At 36.9% G+C, this 15,847-nt stretch overlaps 1 protein-coding gene across 1 annotated transcript in view; it reads left to right on the top strand.

The window, feature by feature from the left end:
• The window catches only part of HSD17B4 (hydroxysteroid 17-beta dehydrogenase 4), a 67,443-nt gene that overhangs the window by 29,384 nt on the left and 22,212 nt on the right, over nucleotides 1-15,847 (top strand). The window contains exons 16-17 of the mRNA XM_067315143.1: nucleotides 1,350-1,453; nucleotides 5,535-5,600. Coding sequence (XP_067171244.1) covers nucleotides 1,350-1,453; nucleotides 5,535-5,600 — 170 coding nt within the window. The remainder of the gene's footprint in view (nucleotides 1-1,349; nucleotides 1,454-5,534; nucleotides 5,601-15,847) is intronic.

The following is a 15,847-nucleotide window of genomic DNA, read 5'->3' as shown; positions in this document are numbered from 1 at the left end:
ATGTCATTGTTCCTGGGCATCTGAGGTTCTGAAATCAAGAATACTGGTTTTGGAAAGATTTCGGAGAAAATTTGGCTTCTGCCTATGTAAGTGAAATACTGCATTATGGAAACTGAACAAACTTCTTTATTACTAGTACTTGGTCCTATCTGGAGGCAGCCATTTTAGATTCTGCCACCCTTCAACAAGGGTGTGTGTGTGTCAGGAGAGTTTGAAAAGGTTAGTCATATGGGTATGCTGTGCTGTTAGTCTCATTGGTGGAACAGCCCTCTGTAATAGCCTGTCCTGGATTCTTTTTATCTATAAAAAAGTATAAATATTTATTATAATACATATTATAAATATAATATGTATTTATATATTTTAAATAAAAAATATTTCTTCCCTCTTGGATCCAAGTTGAAGGATCTGAATGTCTCTGAAAGTCCTTGAGTCATTACTTGCTGAATTTTGGTATCTTTAGGCGTGATATACCAAAGCCATTTGGAAAATTAGGTTGTAAGAGTAGATTAATGAATCTCAAACACTCTTGTGGTCCCCCCCCACCAATATATGGATAAAATTTTAAAAAGATGTTTTCTGTACTCTGTCCCTTTGTTTCTTCTGGTTGTATTTTTCTTCTGTATTTGGCTAACATTAAGCCTGTCTATTTCTGCAAAACACATAAGTTCTGTTTTGAGCAGAATCTTAGTGGTTTTTAAATTTCTTCTGTAACTGGAAATAAACATTATTAACACTATAGTAAATTTCAGTTTAAGGCTTAATGGAGTGGAGTAGGCAGGAATTGGAAATAGCTAGATCTCAATGATTGTGTGCAAGAAGTTTAACAAATCAAAACTTGCTTCGAAAAGAAGTAGTATGTGACCTTAAACTAAAGCTTGCTCTGGAGCTCTTTTCATACCTGATACTAATACAGCTCTTTGTATGAATTGGTAATGTGCTTTCCACACTAGGGATTCTTAATAGCTTCTAATACATCATATTTTATGGCACAGTTCTATCATACTTAAATAAACTGCTAATGGTGTGTGAAATGCTGAAATAAATATTAATTTCAGCCCTGTGTTGTCAAATATTTTTAACACTTTGAATGTCATCAGCATTTTGATAGCTCATTTTTTAATTTTAATGCTTTCATATAAAGAAAATTCATGATAATGTTGTTTGAAACAGGTCATCAATCTTCAGTAGTCAGGCACTGACTAGTGCAATGTGAAAGTGACCCTTGTTCTGTAACTTGTTAAACTGAGTTTTGGCATGTTTGAATTGAAACTCTGTATCTACCATGTTACAAAAGAAAGGAAGATCAAAGGCAGAATAGACAGCCTTCCTCTTTTGTTGTCTTTCAGTGAATACCTATTGTGGAAAGGAGCTATTGTGTTATAATCAGTTCACTTTGTTTTTTGTTGGAGCTGGAGGATTTGGTGGAAAGCGAACATCTGAAAAAGCCAAGGTAAATTCAAGCTTATTGATATTAAAAAAAACCAACAACTTAATATTGCAAGAAAAACATATGCTATATCAACCAGAAATGGTAAATTAGCATTTGAGCAGTGTAGCAGTGCAAGCTCAAATTCAATCTAAATAGTTCTGTTCATTGAAGAGTCTGAGGGGAATGGTACTGTTCAGGGCCTGGAAAATCAGTGGTTCTCACAACTAGGAAAGAAAGTGAATTGCTGAACATGCTACTGATTAGATATTCATACATTTAAACATTTGAAATTACAGATATTAAATGTCCTGTTGGCATACAGAATGAGAGACTGTCTGGCAAATGTTAAGAATCTAAATTAAGTTGGATCGCTTTAGCTCTGAATAAACCAAAAAGCAAAAGAGACTTTGAAAACTGGTATTTTGGTATCTTGTACCACACTACATCTGGTAAAAGCTGTCTGCTTCTCAATAAGTATCTAATCCTTTCTATAATGTGTTAATAACAAGTCTTATGTGAAGACTCGGTTGCTTCACAGGAAGTAAGGACATGATTTAATGTCTACTGAGGGATCTGAAATAACTAGCAGTCATCTGTGGACTTGGAATTAGAAAATAATATCAGAAATTAATTAAAATATATATTTGGAAAGAATGTTGTGGACAGAAAGCTCCTCTGCAGGATTTGTATTTAATCTTGTAGAAGAAGGACTTTTGAAGTAGACCATCTAGCAGACTGTAACCTGAAGTAGCTGAATTTGACCCAATTAATTTCATAAAAGTAGTAAAAGCTACTTCAGGTTAGACTCTGAGCTGTGCTGAAGTCCTTAAACTCCTGCTGCTGTAGGTCAGGTTGCAGAGGCTATCAGTTGAACTGTCCAATTTGGCAAGAGTCATATTGACTTTAGGTTTTAGGAAGCCCAGATGTAAGCTTTGCAAGCAAAAGAAACTGCCTGTTTTTTGTTTAATTGCTCCCAATCAAGATCTCCATAAATGAGCTATAAATTTCTTGTTAGAAACTAGCTGAAAAAGGTTTTATTTTCACAGTCTACTTTTGATCTTCATGATCTTCAAGAGACCTCTTGGATCAGAACAAGAACAAAGAAATTGCTTTTATTTATAGGTCTTGGTGTTTTCAAGAACCTTCTGGGAGCTTTACCTCTCTTATGCATAGCTGTAAGAGCAGAGTTTTTGGCTGCTATTGTTTAAGCATGGGCAGGGAGGGATGGCAGGAAGAAGGATGAGATCGTAGAGACGTTGTCTAGGGGCCTTCTCCTGGGCTGCTGCATTGTGCCAACTAGGCTCATGACAGAGTCTGTTTTTCTGGCTTAAACCCATCTCAACTTTCCTGTCATGACTGCATTTCCACTTTCGCTTCAAGGCTCACAGCCCCAGTTGGGAATACATGATCTGTGTTTCCTCAGTTTAGCATTGCAGTGTATTCTGCTGCTCCAGCTCAGAACATTTTATTTCTCGTGTGTGTGTGTGTGTGTGGCGGGGGGGGGTACTGCTGTTATTCATACTGAAAAATAAACTGATACCTAGTGATAATTCTGGGTGTACATATATGGAGGGTATGTTAATATTTAATGTTGATAAGTAAAATGCTTTTCATGTGTTAAACATATAGTCACATTTATTAGCACAGTATTATTATTAAAAGATGTTTGCTCTAGTAAAAAGCTTAGTTTGTTTGCTGAGGCGTGCTCTGATAAATGGTGTTAGGTTTGAGCTTGCAATTTCTGGAAGAACCTCTAGGTGTAGCTCTTTATAAATCTAAGAGTGTGTGAGTTTGGAAAGCATGAGGAGAAAAAGCTCAAAATAACAATTTTGTTCTTATTTCCCCTGGAGTGGAACTCCTGCATCTTGGGAGAGGGTTAGCAGGTGACAAACAATGTCACAATGCATAGTGTGTATGCCCAAATGCATGAAGTAGCTCTTCAGCTACTTCATATAAACATAGTATTTAAAGAGAGAATGGTAATAAGGGCAGGGCCAGCTATGACAGAACGTTGTTCTAGACTAGAGCCTTGAGGCACTACTGTAACAAATAGTCAGCTGGACCTAGTATTATAAGCTCAATATTTTCAGTTATTTATAATAACAGATTTATAAATTTGTAAGCTATTTTCTACTTAAATATGTACCAGTTATATGAAAGCTTTCCCATATGTAACTTTACAGGTCGAATCTTGAGATGCATGCTGCTTCAAAGGGAAATGGGAGAAGCTTCTGTCCAGTATAATAAATTCACAGAATATTTTTGTGGATGGAATATAATGTTCTGTGTGACAGAACCCTTAATTCTTCTGTAATCAGCTTTATAATAGCGCATGTAAAAATAGTGGTTGAATGAAATGTTGTTAATCTTTAATGATGGCATCAGAGAGTCCAGTGTGGTGCCTTTGGACTTTTTTGTGAAATATCGTACTTATGGCAACCATAATGTCTTCACTCTGTTTTGGTGAATAATGAGAATGCTATATAAATTACTTTATTGTACATTTTAATATGTAAAGAATGCATGTTTCAAGCAACAGTACCTCTTGCGAAAGAAGAAAACATAAAATATGCAATCTAGTTAAGATAAGGCAGGGATAGCAAAGTCAGCAGCCTTTCTGCAGCAAGAAGTCAGTTCCAAACCATAGATTTTCCTACTTTGTCTTCACAGACCTTCCCAAATAAAAAAAAAAAATCCTTCATGTCCCTCTCTGCCAAAAGCAATCCCTAACTGAGCAGGCATATTTTGCAGTGCATCTTTTTGTCATTTTACAGATTCACTACATCTGCGAACCAAGGTGAACATATTTCCAAGTTAAGGTCTATCATGAGCAACACCTTTTGTAAATTATGTTTCTCCTTGGAGTTGGATGCCCTCTGACGAAGGGGTTTCCTTAATTTATTCATAAGTTTATTAGTTTCAATCTCTTTATGGCTCAGGCTGAGTTTCTTTTAAACTGATTGGAAATCCATAGGGAAGCCATTTGTGTTTTGAAAGCCTTTTAGGCGGTGGTTATGTTATCAAGCCTGCTAAGCTATGTTACTGCTAACTGTGCAGCCTCCGCGTGAGTTAATGCATAGGGCCCTTGTTGTACTCCAAAGCGACAAAGGCGGCAGGAGTGATGTTATTAAGCCTCCCAGCCAAGTGGTATATTTGCTGTGCTGTAATAAATAGAAGAGAGCTTCTACTGGTTTTAGATGTGAAACTATTCAGCCCTCGATTTCTGTTGATTTCTCTTTTATTCCAGGAAAAGCTTACGCAAACTGCCATTAAGTAGGTTCCTTAGTCAAGTTGCTTCTTCTCATTTTAGTTTAAGCTAGTTTCTCTTTCTTTGTTTTGTGTTTTTTTTTGGGGGGGGGGCAGGGAAACTCCATGAAGAGTGGGAAAAAAATTCAGCTATTTTAATAGTTTAAATTGGTTATAGTATTTTGTCTCTGTGCTTATCTAAGATGTTCTCTGGCAGTCTGTTGGTGAAGTTTACAGGCTTCGAAACCAAACAACAAAGCTGAAGATTGCATGAGAAATGGCTTTTTTATAATGCCATAGGGCTTAAAATACAGCTTGTAATTACAAAGACAAAAAAGAAAAAAAAATCAAAGGGAAAAAAGAAAAAAGAGCTGGAAGCTATTACAAGCCCAAAAGTGATGTAGTTCAAAAGTGAGGTAGTAAATTTTTTTATTCCATTGAGCTTTTTAAAGCGTTATTTTAAAAGCTTCATTTTCACTTCTGTGTAACATTGGTTTATATAAGCTGAAATTGGCACTAGATGGAAAGCTTTGGTTTTACAGGAGAACTAATTTTTGGAGGTGAATAATTCTTTTTAGGATAACTTGAAAGAAATTGTTCAGCTAGGTCTTGTAACTGTTAGGCTGATCTGATGCCTCAGGATCACCATCTTCTATAGAGATGAACTTGAGAAGAGACTTTTTTTGGCATGCAGATTTTTTTTCCTATTTGTCCTTAAATATAAAAAGCGGGGAGGGAAACCCAAACAGCCTTGGAAATACTTCTTCTCTTAATAAATACCTTACAATGGTTCTAGCATGGGTACAGATAAGAGATTTTTGCAGTGAAATATTGATATTACTTCTTTTGCTTTTAGGTAACAGTGAATCCACCCAGGAGACCCCCTGATGCTGTACTTTCTGATGTCACAACAGCTGATCAGGTAAGGTTTTGTGTGCTTAAGGTGTGAACAGTTTTGTTTGACTTGGAGAAAGGAATATGATGTTCACTAATAGTTCAAATTTTCTGTTGTACTAAAATGAAATTAGAATTTGTGCTAGGTTAAGTTATGATAGTGTGTATTCAAAGTACTATCTAAGATAATTCTCTTTATAAGGCTGATACAATTTTATTGTACTTTAATTATAAAATACTACATAGTATAGAGGAAAAGAAATAATGAACGTTTCATATTCTATTGTAGTGAGAAAAAAGGTTCAAAACTTACAAAATTTACAGAGTGTAACAACGGATGGTGCAAGCAAAGAGTACTTAAAATAGTGACTTAAAATAGTCATGAGTGGTTGAAGTTTCACTGTTATGAAAAAGCTAAATTTCTGATTGCGTATACAGGAGGTTAAAGAAGCAAGTAGACAGGAAAACATGAAAAACTGGTAGATGTCTGTCCATATACATTTCCTTCTGCCCATAGTCCTAGCTGCTTCACAGGCAGCTACTTCCTGAAAACAAAAAACTGAGTAAATAAATGTCTTACTCTTCTGAGGGTCAGCAAATGCAGATGTCAGACAAACAAGAAAGGAAAATCAGGAGCTACCAGTATTAAGACACCAAACAGTATTTTCAAGGGAACATGGTCATGTTGAGGTGGCAGTAGCTTTGGGGCATGCTATTAAATTTGAGAGCATCAGCTGAGTGGTGGTAACTGATGTCTGCTTAGCCTCTGATTATATAGAGAGTAATTCAATTTAGTCTCATCTTGTTTCACCATATGGGATTTCCGTGCCCCTGTTCTGCAAGCTGAGAGAATGCAGAAGGACAGTTACTCTCAGCAAGTTACCATGCCAGCTGATTCACGTGCCTGGGGTCCAAGTTAGCCCCACCAATTAAAACCAGATAAGAGATTTCAGCTCAGCATTTCTATCACTGATGTACTTGCTGCATCCTAAAATTCACGGCCTAGATAAAGGTGACACGGATGTCTCACTCTTCTGAATAGTCTTCATCAAAGCGAGCAAGCTGACCGACAAATGGGGAACAGTGAGAGAGTGCCCTGTTCTTGAGAGGTGGTTAAATACAGTGGAATATGTTTTCTTGCAGCTGGCACTTTAACCAGGATAGTCTTTTATTCCTTGGGAAATAAGGGCTGGTGGGGAAAAGAAATTATTAGATGAAATGCAGCTGCCTTAATAGCCTGGTAGTTAAAACACTTGTTTTGAATATTGGAGCCCTAGTTCAAATTCTTGTTTGTGTGGTTGTATCAGACTTGATCCAGTTCCATCAACTTGCAGATGACTTCTATGCACCCCTTGTTCGTAGAGTAATCTTAATTTCTGTGCCTCAAACTCTCATGTTTAGATTTTTTACTGTGTATCCGATGTTAAGTTCGTCAGATAAAAGAAGATGGTAATGACCGTATAATACAGAGGTTAGGAGACTTTGCTACTGCAAAGTAAGTGGCTTCTGGTTTTATTCACTTAAGTGGAATGGTTTCAAGAGAGAATGAGAGCCTTCAGCATACATTATAGCAAAATCTTTGTAATATTAAGCCAGTTGTTGGGTATCTTCAGTTCAAACTGCTATTCAAAATTAGGGGAAGGACTTGAGCCTGGATTTCTCATGGTTCAGGTTAGAGTTACAATGACTTGATTTTTGGAAATAAAGGAAGTGGCACAGAGTAGCCACCAAACAGTGTTATTTTATGATTTGCTCTGACAGGTAGGTGTACTAGGAGAATTCCTCTCCAATTAGATCTTGCAGGAATCTCAGGCAGGGAACTTTGAGAATCTCAGGCAGGCTTATCTGCCAAATTGTTCGGTAGCATCTGTGCTTAAGTGACGATGCCTGTATATTGAGGGAGAATGTGTATGATTTGAACTCTTCTGGAAGAAATACAGACTTTTTCCATGTGAAGGACAGCTTGGGGAGGTGTCATGAAGATTTTACATTTTGGTGTCTGGAATGACACATAACTGCCTAAGGTTTTTTGGAAATGGAAGCTGGCATGCAAATCGCATAGGTGTTTATGATTTTTCTTTTTTCTAACTGTTTAAATGCAGAAAGGTATTGGCTGAAATGACTATTGGTGCTCAGTCATCACAGTCAATTTCTAGGTTGTATTTGAATTAGCCACTGAATTCATCTTAATTTCCAGTAATTCTTGTGACATTCAGCAGTCATTTTTTGTGCTATTGCAATTACACTGCTAAACTGATCTTTTTAGTTAGGGTTGTTTCCCCTTAACTTTCTTCTAGTATGTTCATGTAGTAAAATTCCTCATAACCAGACTATCATGCATCTTTTAAAAAAAAAAAGTTTTCAGTGATGACTCCTACCTTTCAGTGAAGACAACAGACTCTGATTATACTGGATTTTATCTTCAGTCCAATGGTAACTACATGCTGCCACTGTGCTGAGACACCTCCCTAGGTTCACCAGACCGAGCACATTGCACTTGTACTTGCACTACATGGAAAGCTCAAAGATACTAAAAACACCGATTTTAGAGGAGGAATGTGATTTGCATGTATACAGATGGAGAGAAGTGCTGTTTAGTGAAGAGGAGACTGGGAACAGACAGGAGACAGGGCTAGTAGCCCAGTCACTTTTCTTTTTTCTTTTTCTTTCTTTTTTCTCTCCTTTTTTCTTTTTTCTTTTTTTTTTTTCTTTTAACACCCTTCTCTGTGTTAACAGAATAGAGGCTACAGCACCCTTCAGTTCCCTGAAACATGATTGGCTTTCTGCATGTCAGCCTCCGTTGACAGAACAAACTGATTCTTATGGTTAGGGGTACCAAAGACTAACAACAGGTAGTGTAATAAATGTTGATTGCTTTCAGATCTGTTCCCATTCCTAGGAAGTTACTTAAGCTCCAACCAGTGCTTATGAATGAGTGCCAATAGCATACTATAAGCTGCTTATAGGTGAAAGATGGTTAAGGAAAATCTACCAGATGTACCTGGCCTTCTAAAAGGTTTTAAATTGCATCCTGCCAAATAAGGGCATAAAAACACTTCCTCTGTGATGCTCATGATTTTTCCACAAAGAACTAGGTGACTTTTTCCATGTCACAGTGTTATGTAGAAATACCACGTGCTGTGGCATTTTCCTGGCCTGTTCTCTCTCTGTAACCTGAGCCATTCTTTACTAGATTTACTGTCATAAATCTTTTGGATAGAACAGACCTTTTGACAGAAGATCAAGAAGTCTAGAAAATGTTTGACTGTTAGCTGTTTAGCAAGAAATAAATCATTCAATTTCAGCCCTGTAGGGAATGTTTAATGTAGCTACAGAGCTTTGGTATCACCAAGTTACTCTTATCCTGCTGGCTCTCAAAGCAGTGCCTTAAATGAATGAATGAAAAGAGATTCCTCTAAATGGTTCCTCATGCAATTAGGATACACAGTTAATGACCTGTGTCTCTGGAGAATTCTCTCTTCACCCTTTTCCCAAATGAGTTTGATTTTTTGAGAATTAATTTTTTGGTGACAAAAACAAAACAAGCTGCAGTGAGTATTAAAACTGGAAGACAGCTAAGGGTTGCTTTTTGAATAAGGAAATAATTGTAGGGTCATGGATTTTGGGGAGGCTTTCTGTGTTGTTTATAAAAACAATATTTGCCATATTGTTGCAGCATGATCTGGTTTTTCTTAGGAGGCTGATGGAAAAAAATGAGCTGTTCTGTAACTTCAGATAGCAAAATTAATATTCAGGATACATAGCCTTGGAACGGTAAATAGAGAGTAAAACAGGGATGGAACAGACAGTATAATAGTAGCCAGTAAAATACAGAATTTTTCAGGAAGCCACTTCAATTTGAATATTCTGTGTTTCTTCCCTCTTTCTCTTCTGAAAACTACTGGTGCTGTTTGCCTAAATGAAAAACTGAAGCTATAAGAAGTGGAGTTTGCAGTACTATTGCATTTTTGTTAATGTCAACTCATTTCATGTCAAAAGTTTTAACAGATATGGTACTAACTGAAAAACAATATCATGTATTTAGACTAAAACATGCTCCCACTTGTCCGTATTCTGATTCTGAATATTCTTTGGGATTCACATTGATAGACAGGGAGAAATATGCATAATGACGAAGTAGAAAAGACCATTTAGTTCAATTTTGAAAAATGCAATTTCTCAGTCTGGCATTGAGTCTCCTTTGGGACCAGTTGTGTACGTGCAACTGAGCAGTAGAGCAGCGCTCTATAGGGCTCTGCAAAGCAGTGTGATGTCAGCTCTCACCTGTGAATTTCTCCCAGAGCTATTTTTCCATGCAGCTTGGGGTATCTCTGCCACATGTTGCCTTTTGTATGGTTTGCAGGGTCAGGAAAATTGGCTATCCTTGCTTTCAAGAATGTTTTAAATTCCTTCTGAGAGCTGATGAAACTCAGGGGACCGATACTGGTCCGCTGGAAGGAAAAGCTTTTTGATACTGTGTCAGTTTTAAGGTGCTTTTCAAAAATTTGGAAGTATTGCGGAGTCTCTAAAAAGATAAAAATTTCAAATAAAGCTTGCTCTGTGTGTAGTCTTAATGCCCTGTGTATGTAATGCCTTATAATACAGTTTTCAGTTATACAGTCGTAATGGTGTATTTGTTCTCAGTCCTTGCAGAACTCCTTCCGCAGGCAAAGAGGCGGCTCTGGGCATAAACCAAAACAGAGTAGGAAATCTGTTTTCCTGTGTTGCTTCATGCAGCAGGTTGCATTGTGAGAAGGAGTAATGAGAGGAACATGATCTCAGGGTTAGGGACTGGTTGGAAATGCAGCTTTTGGACAATGGATTTGCTTTCTTTTTTTCCAAAGAATTTCTGTGCTCTGTGGGTGGTTGTTTAATTAGATAACCCAGAGTACTAGGATATGGGTACTTCTTATTTGGTGGCTGATGAGAAGATTGAATTTGATACCTAGGAATATGACTAAGAAGAGTGAACACTGCAGGCTGAAATTGAAATTAATAGAAACTCTGAACTTCTAGTGTGTTGTGCTTTTAAAATATGATGTGCTTTGAAACATCAGGCCTTCAAATGTTAAACTGGAGAGCCAGAATTGGTTTGTACTGCTGACAGTTATGACCCTTTTTGCTATCATGTAGTTCCAATCTATAAAGTGAGGATGTTTATATAGGTATGGGACATTTTAATTCTATAGGAAATGTTTTAAGGAGTGGCATATAGCATCTAATGGTGCTTTTTGAGAAGGTGATACAGCGAGCATTATAGAAAAGCCCACTTAGGAAATATAGTTATTCCTTATTTATTCTGAGATTTTAAAGAGATTCAGTAAATCCACACGTACACTAATCTGATAGGATTTAAAATATACAAGACATTTACAGGTATGGATCAAACATTGACTGATAGGATATGAAGAAACTGCTGCTTTTTATGGGTTTTTATGAAGTATGGTTGCTTGCTGTTTTCTCTGAAGGAGAAGAAAGAACTGGCACCTGCCAGGTTTCAAGCAGTGTCCTCAGTGCCCTGTGATTAGACCGCAGGAGTCTCCTTTCATTTCTGAGTCATTCCGAGTCTGCTGTCCTCTCGCTCATGCTGCTGTCCTCTAGCTACTTGGTCTTAGTTTTTCAGTGTCTCAAGTTCTGCTAAAACTGAAGTTCTTAACCTTGCTGGAAACAATTGTGCAAAGACTCCTGTGTGCAAAACTAGTTTGTTATGAAAGAGTAGATTTTGAAATAAAGCATTTTTAAAAAGATATCTTCGAAAGGAAAAAGTGTCTGGGAAACATGTAAAGGCCTAATGTGTTATTAAATTAAAACCTTCTGTAAAAATGTTTCTGCCTGTCATCATCACTGTTGTCAAACAGATTTGATATCTGTAAGACAACTATCTTATTTTCAGTACCAATGTGTGCTTTATTCTGAAGAGAAATGATAAGACCTTTATAAGCTTTTTATGTATTTGGGATTGTGGATGCTCCCCTGTAGAAAGTCATCTTTTATTCTAAACATTTTAAGCATATGTGAATGTTTGTGTGTGTTTTTAGAGAATGTGTCTGTAGGTAGAATAAGTAGTTATTTACATTATATTTAAAAAATATGTTGGTTACTTCCAACTGGTGTTTGTTTCCTTGGAGAGCTCTTTGACTTATTTTAAATAGATAGGAAGAAAAAAATTACAGGAAGGCCAATGTTTTGAGGTGATGGTGTTTTCTGAATGTGATATAGTCGTGTGAGAGAAAAGATCATGAAAGCGTGTGCACATAGGAGAAAAAATAATTACAGAACAAATATTTTCTATGTCCTGCTCTGTAAAGAATGTGGTACAGCATTGCCTAAAAACATGTAAGTTTATATTAACTTCAGAGGACAGCACAAGAGAGCCTCCTGAAAGCCTCAGGTGATTCCTGCTGTCTGTAGCATGAATAATTTGTTTCAGGATGGAGAGAATGAAATGCTGCTGTTGGCTCACAGATCTGAAGAGCATGCCAGAAAAAATGGTGCATAAAAACAAAAGATGACAACAAACAAAGAAATGTGAAACCCTTGCAAAGATGTGATAATGCTTCTTAATTTGCCTAGAGGTTTCAGTATGCAGAGACTGTACTGTAGTATCCCTGAACTAATGTGTAGTGAGTGAGCACCTAATAATAGTAATTACTTAGAAAGTTTGTTGCATTTTATGATGCCCATTTCAAGATTTGCTTGAATTTTTCCATGTTTATCCCTGCTGGGCATATCAGAATGTAATTTTCTAATCTTGGTAATTTAAAAAGGGTTGTACTAGATTTTTGTGTGGTAAGGGGGAAAAGAAGAAAAGGTACTGGGCTATTAGTTATTTCCTATAAATGAGATGCTTTTCATTGCTAAGAATTTGTTTCCTCCCCTTATCTATGTGCTGTTATTAAAGGATATATAAATATTTATTGCATTTGTAGTGAAGTTCCACAACCCAAAGTGGCTTGTTCTTTTTGATTAACAGAGGCACTACTAAAGAAAAGACTTTTTGTACGTCTGCCATGATGCTGAAAAATGACTGATGTTCTGTGTAACACCTTGTATTTAGATGAGGTTTCTGTGCCAACAACCATTTAAGTTGATTTTAAATTTGAAAGATGTATGGTAAGGATAAATGGTAAAGACATGAGTAATGAGGTGTGGGGAAGGAGAAAAGATGCAGAGCTGTTCTGTGCCTGTTTTTACCTGCATATGTGAAGGTGTTTCAATAAAACATTTCTGACGGTTCTTCCTGAATGAGTCAAAGATATTAGGGAATAAGATAGTGTTTTGATAGTCCAGGCCACAAAGAACATTGAATTGCAAACCTAATATAGTCTAGATAACTGTACACTGATACTTCATAGTCTTCTTAAAAAATAGTCATGTATGAACCAGATTTTCACAAAATATATTTAGAAATTATCATGACCAACTTGCACTGTTTTGTTTGTTTTCCACATATACATACTTCAGTGAGAAAGATTTATCTGAGGGTTATCTGAAGGATCAAGTAAACAAACCCTTATCTTCCTGTGTGTTAATTTCAGCTGCTCTTTCCCAGTATTTATCCTCACAAGAGATAATTAAGAAAAGTTTTATGGCAAATGGGGACCTCTGACATTCAAAGTGTAGCTGCTTAATTTTAAGTATAGTGAATTACTGAAGTACTGTAGTAAATTTGAGCCCTTGAAGCATCAGCACTGGCAGCTGAACTGGAAACATTCATTGTTCTTGGTGTAAATCTGAGCTCTTGGAAATGTGTGGTTGAGATTAGTAGTTGTTTTTTCCTCACGAGATTGCTTGACTGCCTGCTGCTGCTTAAAAAAAGCTGTTCAGTAAAGTATTTATACATATATACACACACAGATACTTGGAAAGATAAGCTCTTGGGCAAAGCTTTCTCCCCAGTTAGAAGGGAAAATATATGGATAGCTGGCTTCCGTTTTTGATAGCTTTACCCCTGACCTTTATTGTAGTCTGCAGGTAAGATAGAAAAATTGGCGCAGACGGGTTGAATATCGCCTTCCTTTTGTGGTCTGGCAGAACTCCTAAATTGTTAGGAAATGAAACTTGACAGTTTGTGTTATTAATTGGAGAACAATCTAACCATATTATGACTGACTTCAGTCTAATGCCCCGTGTCAATTGACTCTTGTCATCCTCCAAGGATGTATCACTTCTTTTAATGCTATCAAGACTTCAGGAGATGTTGTCATTGTAGGAGTGTAGAAAGTAGAGCCAAGAAGGCTTTAAAACAATTCTGTTCTTATATGGAATGCAGTTTATATAATGAAGTCATGCCAAAGACCATGGTCAATGAAAAGAGTGTTGGCACACCTAACTTGGCTGCATTAAATCTGAAATAACCTGTTGTGTTTTTTCCAGTTCTGCCTATGCATTTTCTAGCTATAACCAGTGCCACATGGATAGTTGACAATACAGAAAAGCAAGCATCTTCTCTCATATCCATGCTTCAGATTTTTAGTTAAATAGATTGATCACATTTAATTCTCTGAACCTAATTAGTTCCTAAATCCTACATCTATTTTGTTAATGAAGCACAAAGATTTTTGGCTATAGTCATTTAAAAAAGTGTCTTGTAGAAGTATTGTCTTCCAAATAGTACTTAATATCACCCCAAGTAAATGGCTAGTTCTTATTACAGCATTTGTAAGCAACAAATGCATAGCTAGGTTTAAGTTGAGATTTGGGCTTAAAGCAGATTTGTCGTTTTTCTTCTCATACATAAATAGAATTTTCCAGCACTACAATTAATTAGTTTGAATTAAAATTAATTGCAACAGATCCTTTGTGAAAATAACCTCCTGACAACTTTTTTAAAAACTTCAAATTAATATGAGTATGAAAGTGAGACCTTAGAATTCTAATTCAGTTAAAAAATCAATTATTTTCTTTAGGTCATGTCTGGGAAACTTTCTTTCAGTTATCGGGAGGTGATTTGCTATTAGATTTCACTCTTGAAAGGAAGAACTTCAGTAATGAAGGGTGATATTCTACTTTGGAGAATCCTGTCAAGAACAACTCTCTTTAAAATGTCAGCTTTTATTTTTATTTTTTATTTTTAATGGAACTAAGGTCACAAGACTTTCCCTACTTAAACACTCTTTCATAGTGTTGTAACTTTGATATTGACGGCATTAAGGCCATAGGCAGCTCTTAGCAAAGATGTTAGTGGCACATCAGGTCTGCTCATCTCTAGCTTTTGACAGCGAAGACACAATTTTAACTAGTTTTCAGGGAACAAGAATGAGGACAAGTAAAGACTCAGCAAATCAGAAGAGCAGTGTGTGCGTGTCCTTCTCTGAACCCCAGGTGCTGTGGCTTTTTCGTATGGGGAGTGGGTTGCCACTCTTTCTGTTCCCTGTTCTTTCTCCTCTGTATTTGCATGGAAACTGAGATGAGACACAGGGATCCATGAAGGGAGCAGGTGCTCTCCACTGATGCTGATAACTGTTAGCCCTTTCCAGCTGTCTCCTTCCACTCTTGATTTCACTCCAGCTACCTTAGACGTGGCATAGTAGAGTGTAAATATCTATATTTGCCCTGTTATCTCAGTATTACTTTCTACTGGCCCCTCAACCAGCACTAGGAGCTTCACCATGCAGTCCTTGGGTGCCCACTGTAGTGGCCTGTGTGACATGGACCATTTGGCTTGCTCTTTTGGACTTGATTTGGCTTGTAGGTTGCTAGTTGACAACTCGTGTGACTGGAGAATGCTGCCTTCATGAGATCTTGACTTTATTTTTCTTGCTGGATGAAATATCTTAGCTATTTCTAATTCTTGGTGAGGCTGTAAGATCAGTTTCAGAGAATCTATTCCTCCAGCAAGGGACCTTACCCTCTTCTTTGTCCCTTTTGGGAGATTAAACTCTATAAAAGTTCTCTGCTCTGTTCTTCAAACTCATCTGAACTGTAATCTTACATTAGTATGAATTTTGTAATCTTTACTATTTTCTGAAAGTTTGTAGGATCAATTAGAAGATAAAACAAATTAATAAATAGGCCTTTTGAGCAAAGGTAGAAGCACAATTACAAATTTCAGATCCAGTCATACCAATACACCTTTGTTTGCGAAAGGAGATGTCCTTCAACAGGAGTAAACAAGTCAAACAGCCGTGGAGGAATGTAGTCGTTTCCTTAGTAGTTGGCTTTCCAAAATTTGCGTGTTTAAGCTCTGGTACAGTGTAGAGTTTTCTCCGTGTGTGTGTGTATGTATGTGTGTGTGCCTGACTTGCAGACACAAAAGCAGTGTCAAACCCTTCT

The sequence above is a fragment of the Apteryx mantelli genome, chromosome Z, assembly GCF_036417845.1.
Source record: "Apteryx mantelli isolate bAptMan1 chromosome Z, bAptMan1.hap1, whole genome shotgun sequence".
Taxonomy (NCBI): domain Eukaryota; kingdom Metazoa; phylum Chordata; class Aves; order Apterygiformes; family Apterygidae; genus Apteryx; species Apteryx mantelli.
This window is presented reverse-complemented; position numbering and strand designations above follow the sequence as displayed.